Source organism: Takifugu rubripes, chromosome 22, assembly GCF_901000725.2.
Source record: "Takifugu rubripes chromosome 22, fTakRub1.2, whole genome shotgun sequence".
Taxonomy (NCBI): Eukaryota; Metazoa; Chordata; class Actinopteri; order Tetraodontiformes; family Tetraodontidae; genus Takifugu; species Takifugu rubripes.
This window is the reverse complement of record NC_042306.1, coordinates 5669270-5676192: the sequence shown is the minus strand read 5'-3', so window position 1 is coordinate 5676192 and position 6923 is coordinate 5669270. Positions and strand designations below refer to the sequence as shown.

The 6923-nt window shown below is 42.4% G+C and overlaps 1 protein-coding gene across 2 annotated transcripts; it reads right to left on the bottom strand.

Moving 5' to 3' along the window:
* Positions 1–4977: 4977 nt before the first annotated feature.
* On the bottom strand, positions 4978–6287 carry LOC115248010 (golgin subfamily A member 6-like protein 1). 2 transcript variants are annotated; one of them, XM_029831300.1, is made up of 2 exons: positions 5188–6287; positions 4978–5095 (listed from the first exon to the last, which is right to left on the bottom strand). In XM_029831300.1, the coding sequence occupies exons 1-2, from the start codon at positions 5836–5838 to the stop codon at positions 5051–5053; spliced, it is 696 nt and encodes a 231-aa protein (XP_029687160.1). In that variant the 5' UTR covers positions 5839–6287; the 3' UTR covers positions 4978–5050. The 2 variants fall into 2 exon arrangements, with proteins under 2 accessions (XP_029687160.1, XP_029687159.1); XM_029831299.1 differs by having other exon boundaries at positions 5000–5101.
* Positions 6288–6923: the final 636 nt, after the last annotated feature.

Genomic DNA, 6923 nt, shown 5'->3' with positions numbered 1-6923 from the left:
CAACCACATTAATAACATGGAGTGGATAGGAAACAACATTGTCCCATTTGAGATTCTCACTAAAAACTTTATCTTGCAGTTTTATGATTCATTCTTTTAAATGTCTTAGATGCATCAATAAAGCACAGAAATCTAGATGAGATACTTCTCTTCTACCCTGTTTCTTTTTGAAGCAAAACTGATTTTCAGTAGTAGCAACTGTAATAATTTTCTGACTTAGCCAGTAGAATTGCCAGTGTTTTAGACACAATCCTGGCCAATAAAATGGTCTTTAAGTACAGGCACCAACAGTACAGACATGATAGCTTTAGGCAGTGGACCACAACTCACAACACCATTAAAGCAGATGGCTAGCAAGGTGGTAAGACAAGAGTAAGTAAATGATTCCCTGCAGCAATGCAGTCCATACCGCAGGCTTTGTTATTATCAGCATGTTAATGCCATCATAGAGATCAGCTGCACGAACTATCATGTCAGCAGAGACCAGTAAGTTCCTGATGGCTTCTAACAGTGTTTTGTTCTGATTACAGTTATGCTCATGCCAAAACTCAGCTATTTTCTTTGGTCTGCTTATTCCTTCCAGAAGGCAGTAGGATTGTTATTCTAGAGCTTTCTGGTATGCAAACCTGCTCTCATTATGTTTTCATTTTTAATTTTTTTTTTTATTATCGTCTCCAGCAACACCCTCTGTTCATGCCTGCCTCTGACCAGAGGCTAAATTCCTCTCTAGCAGCAGCATGCTGCACCAACAAACTTATTCTTGGATAAAAGCTAAACGACTTAAAAATTCATTTCATGTTCATAGGATTCATAAAAAGTACAAACATTTAAAATTGTACATTTTTTTCCATTAGAATTATGTTCAAGCACAATGCTATCCTGTCCAGCTATCCTGACTTGAACCAGTCTCATGCTAGGATCAGATTCATCAGCACCGTAGGGGTTCTTGTGCAGAGTTTTCAGCTTGTACACATCCTGTTGGGCCCACCAGATAACATAAGATGTAACTTTCGTCCAGCAGTGTGTCCACTACCAAACATCTTGATCTATCAGTTGCAGTGTCTCCTAGCAACACACAACAGCCATTAACCCAGTTTCCTCCACAGACACGATAATCACATCAGCAACACTACCAGGTAGTGGCCTAGCTTCCTGGCAACAAGAAGGGGGTGGGGGTGGGGGGCGGGGAGTGCTCCTCTGGGGATAGGTGGTTCATTGGGCCAGAGCAACCCATCACCACCACTCCATTGTATTCAGTTGTAAATAGCTGAAGCTGCTCTGTTGTCTTGATTTAACATTTCTTTGATTGGCCCAGCTTTGTTTTAGTGTAGTAACTGAGAGCAGAAGCATCCACATTGTGATCAAACTTCATAGCAAATACACTCACCATCTTTGCTTTGAGAACCAGGGTATCGCTACCTACACCTCAATAATGCCATTCTTCTTTCTCTGCCGCCTTGATGGAGTTTTTAAAGGGCAAGATGTGGCGACCCTTCTCCACGCTCATGCTGCAGGCACTGTTGTCATTCTCCCATTTGCCCTGGATGGGTTGTAGGGGGCAATAGGACCAGCGTCCTTCTCCAGCACAGTCCATAAAGTACCCAGTCCTGTCCCCAGTTGTTTCACCTCAGCAGGAAGGTAGGCAGCCTAGCAAGAAGCCTGGTCAGCAGCAATCAGATGCTTCTCCATAGGTACTCATTTAGTTCATTTTACCAACCACTGGCATGTCTATGTAAATCTAGAATTAGGCCTGTAGCTACATTTTAACACTGTTAATGTCTTTCTTTTATCCCCTGTCCCTCAGCTTCTGCAGCGTGGAAGGAGTTCAGACAGACTTAGATTCAATCCATTCAGAGTTGAAGCTGTGTTAAAACATCGTCAGGGCTCAAAGTACCCATTTCAATCAGAGGTTCAGTAATCCATTCCTGATTCTTGCTTTATCATCAACAATATGGTAAATATGAGGATTACTTTGATTAATTTGAGAAGACTATTCTACTGTGTTGCTAAACCAGCCACTGTATCAAATCAAAATCAAATCAAATCAATTCAATCTTTATTCATATAGCGTCTTATACAATCAAAATTGTTTCAAGGGGCTTTCCAGAATCCCAGGGCCTAACCCCAGACAAGCAACAGTGGCAAGGAAAAACTCCCCTTTAACAGGAAGAAACCTTGAGCAGGACCAGGCTCATGTAGGGGGACCCTCCTGCTGATGGCCGGCTGGGTAAAGAGAGAGGAGAGGACGGGCACAGAGCACAGGGGGGGGCAGAAAAACTACACAGGAATCAGCATAACTAGTCTGCTTGATGAGGAGGAAGAAAGGAGAGGAAAGGAGAGGAAACCATGACCCAGTGGGGTGACAGAGGCCTGTCAGGTGATCATGTTTCCGGACCCCGGCAGCCTTGGATGTGACCTAACGATTAGACGACCCGCTAAGTATGATAGTTTGTCTATCTATGATAGTAACTGGAACTACAGAATTAGTAACAATAAGCTTTTTCAAAGAGGTAGGTTTTAAGTCTGATCTTAAAAGTAGCGATGGAGTCAGCCTCCCGTACCTGGACAGGGAGCTGGTTCCATAGCAGGGGGGCCTGGTAGCTAAATGCTTGGCCCCCCATTCTACTCCTAGAAACTCTGGGAACCACAAGTAGACCAGCATTCTGAGAGCGGAGCGGTCTATTGGGCTGATAAGGTATCACTAGCTCCTCCAGGTAGGATGGAGCTAGGCCTCTGAGGACCTTATAGGTCAAAAGAAGGGTTTTAAAAATTATTCTAAATTTAACGGGCAGCCAATGAAGCGACGCCATTACAGGACTTTTGTCAATACCTGTCAGAACTCTGGCTGCAGCATTTTGGATCACCTGGAGGCTTCTTAAGGAGTTGTTTGGACACCCTGATAATAAAGAATTACAATAGTCCAGCCTGGAAGTAACAAAAGTATGAATTAACTTTTCAGCATCATGCCACGTCAGTAGCTTTCTAATCTTTGTGATGTTCCTCAGGTGAAAAGAGGCACTTCTAGAGACTAATTTAATGTGTGAGTTGAAGGACAGATTTTGATCAAAAGTTACTCCTAGATTCCTCACACAGAGACTAGATGTTAATGAGATACCATCTAGAGTGATCATGTGATCTAATCTATCCCTGAGAGGTTCAGGACCAAACACCATGACCTCAGTTTTTCCTGGGTTAAGGAGGAGATAATTTGAAGACATACAGGACTTTATGTCTTTAAAACAGGTCTGGAGCTTCACTAACTTCTCTGTCTCCTCTGGTTTCATGGATAAATAAAGCTGGGTGTCATCAGCATAACAATGTAAATTTATCCCATGCTGCCGAATAATGTTCCCTAAGGGAAGCATGTACAAGGTGAAGAGGATTGGTTCAAGTACAGAACCATGAGGAACTCCATGGCTAACCCTACTGTATGAGGAGGGAACACCATGGACATGAGCAAACTGGTATCTATCAGATAAATATGATCTAAACCAGTCTAGTGCTGTCCCTTTAATCCCAATCACATGTTCCAGTCTATGTAACAGGATGCTGTGATCAACTGTATCAAAAGTAGCACTGAGATCCAGCAGAACCAGCATAGAGACCAGTCCATGATCTGAAGCTATGAGAAGATCATTAGTAACTTTAAGAAGCGCCGTTTCTGTGCTGTGATGAGCTCTAAAGCCTGACTGAAACATCTCAAACAGGCTATTTCTCTGCAAGTACTGCAGTAACTGAGTCACCACCACCTTCTCAAGAACTTTAGAGATAAAAGGAAGGTTGGATATTGGCCTGTAATTTTCTCAAACATCAGGATCTAGTGATGTTTTTTTAAGCAACGGCTTAATCACTGACACCTTGTAGGAGCGGGGTACATAACCTGTCACTAAAGAACAATTGATCTGGTCCAGGATAGGACTGCCTATCAATGGTAAAACATCCTTCAACAGGTGTGTTGGGATGGGATCTAAAAGACACGTGGTGGTCTTGGATTTCTGAATTAGCGATGAAAAATATATAGGGGTGAAGGAGTTTAAGGGCTCGTTGGAGAACCTGTATGTTCCCACAGTCAGCAGATCTGGTGATGGTCCAGTTGTTGGGATGGCCTGGTTAGCTTTCTCTCTGATAGCTAGAACTTTATCAGTGAAGAAGCTCATGAAGTCTTCACCACTAAGGGAAGAAGGGATACGTGGATCTAAAACACTGTGACTCTTGGTTAATTTGGCCACAGTGCTGAAAAGAAACCTGGGGTTGTTCTCGTTTTCTTCAATTAAAGAAGAAAAATAAGCTGTTCTAGCCTTATGGAGGGCCTTTTTGTAAACTAATAGACTACAGGATAGCTATCTATTTTACAAAAATGCCACTTCCTTTCTAGTCTGCGCACTTTCTGCTTGAGGGTCCTAATGTGTGAATTATACCATGGGGCACACCGCCTCTGATTTACTATTTTCTTTTACAGGGGGGGCAACAGAATCAAACGTGATTCTCAGTGAGGTTGCTGCACCTTCAGCAATAGAGTCAACCTCAACAGGGCTAAGATTATAATGATTCATCCCTGGAGAAGCACACGGTGGTCCTGGGATTGCTTCCTTAAACTTAGCTACAGCATTATCTGAAATACATCTGCTACAGTAAGACAGAGTTCTGAACATAGAAGAATCCTTAATCATAAATGTAAAAGTGATCAATGAATGATCTGACAGGAGTGGGTTCTGAGGGAACACTGACACATGTTCTATCTCAACACCATAAGTCAGAACTAGATCTAGGGTATGGTTGAAGCTATGAGTTGGTTGTTTTATCTGTTGAAGGAAACCAACTGACTCAAGTAATGAAATGAAGCCATTTCTAAAGCTGCCATTGACAACATCTACAATCTGGTGGTTTACTTTGAGTTTTATTGTTTCTACATCATAGATCCAAACATAGAATATAAACAATTATTATACTTTAAAATAAAACTGATGAAGACAGGATGTGACGCTGTGGAAGTCAAGATGTGGAGGAGGAGGGCTTTGGGAGCGCTGGAATTGTTCTTTACTTTCCAGAACTAGATCCATCTACAGAAGCATTTTTTCTTCTTTTTCTTTGATACCTGAAGCTTCAGAAAAGAGAGATTGTGTTTTAGATTTCACTGAACATCATCTGAAATCTTCTGGAAGAGGAACAAAGGCGAAAGCATCTCACCTCAAGTTGGATGATCGCTTCAGAGAGCCTCTGGAGCTCCTCTTTGGTCTTCTCCTCCTCCTCTTGCCTCAACCGTTGGCCCTCCTGGATCTTCTGCTCCAGCTCTTCCCTCATCTGGACCCATGTCTGAGCTGTCCTTTCCCAGCGCTGACAAACATCAGCCAGCATCTTGTTATAGGTCTCTTCTTTAGTCAACAGCTGCTGCTTCATTGACTCTTCTTTTTTAACGCTCTTCTCGTTATATTTGTGTTGCTCTTCTTCCAGCAGTTTGTTGAACTTTGTTTCTTGTAGAAAGAGCTGCTGCCTCAAGGCCTCTTCCTCTTTATTAAATCTTTGCTTATCTTCCTCCAGCTTCCTCTCAAATTTCTCCTCGATCACAAGGAGCTTCTGATTCAAACTTTCCTCCTGCTCCATCAGCTCTCTCCTGTGTCGCTCCTCTTTCTCCTGCTGCTGACTGTGGAGGGTTTTCTCCAGGGAAGCACATTTGAGTTCGCTCTCCTTCAGAGCAGCTTGTGTGTTGTTCAGCTGGGTCAGGGTCTCCACATGGGCCACAGTCCTCATCTGTTGCCTCTTCACTGCCCTGCTGAGCTGCTCCTCCTTCTCTGCCAGGGCTTCTCTGAGGTCCTGGACCTCTTCCCACCAAGTCTCCATGGATAATTCCAGTGGTTCTTGCGCTGCCTTCAGCTGCTGAGTTCCTGTCTGTGCCACTGCTGGTCACCAGTGTGGTACAAGAGTGTTGAGCTCCTCAGGCGTGTGCTGAAAGAGGTAGAGCTGTTTGTTTGATCTCCCAGTTCTGCTTTATCCTTTTATCTCTTCAGTCATCTGACATGAAAGAACAACTTTGACATCAATGACATGAAGGAGATCAAAGACTAAAATGCCAACTTAAGATCAAAGAGAAAAATGCCAACTGATTAAACCAACTGACTCAATGAAATTAAGTCATTTCTAATCAATTTCTAATCAGTCATTTCTTCTCCAATGATAATGACTTTATCTGATCTAAGGACCAAGTCAGATAAGAAGTCGGAGAACTCAGATAGAACTCTAAGTGTGGCCCACCAGGGGGCCGATATACAACTACAAACAAAAGTGGCTTTTCTGCCTTCCAGTTCAGATGTGTGATGCCAAGAGTCAGGCTTTCAAATGAACTGGAGCCATATTTTGGTCTAGGATTAATTAATAACTTGGAGTGATAGATTGCTGCCACTCCCCCTCCTCGACCAGTAACACGAGGAATATGATAATTAAGATGGGTAGGAGGAGTAGATTCATTTAAGCTAACATACTCCTCCTGAAGCCAGGTCTCAGAAAGACAAAATAAATCAATGTGATGATCCGCTGTCAGGTCGTGTACTAACAAGGATTTACACAAAAGAGTTTTAATATTTAACAGTTCACACTAAATTGTGATATTAGTTTCTCCAACTTGTGCTTTAGTATTAATTTTAATAAGATTATGGTGATGATGAGCAATGTAATAGTTCATCCATTTTCATTCCATTCTGTCATGACTCAGTGCTCAGTCATGTTTCAAATATCCTTTGAAACATCAATCTAAATCCAGTCTTTTATCTAATACAAACCTGTTCCCACTTTCCTCTTGGTTGTGCTGCTGTGTCATTCAGATCACACTTTTCTTTTGATGAAACACTAAGACAGATAAACTCTCCTGCTCTAAAGTCATAGATCCTTTAAGTTTTCTAAAATCCACTCAGCTTCTCTGATGAAAATGA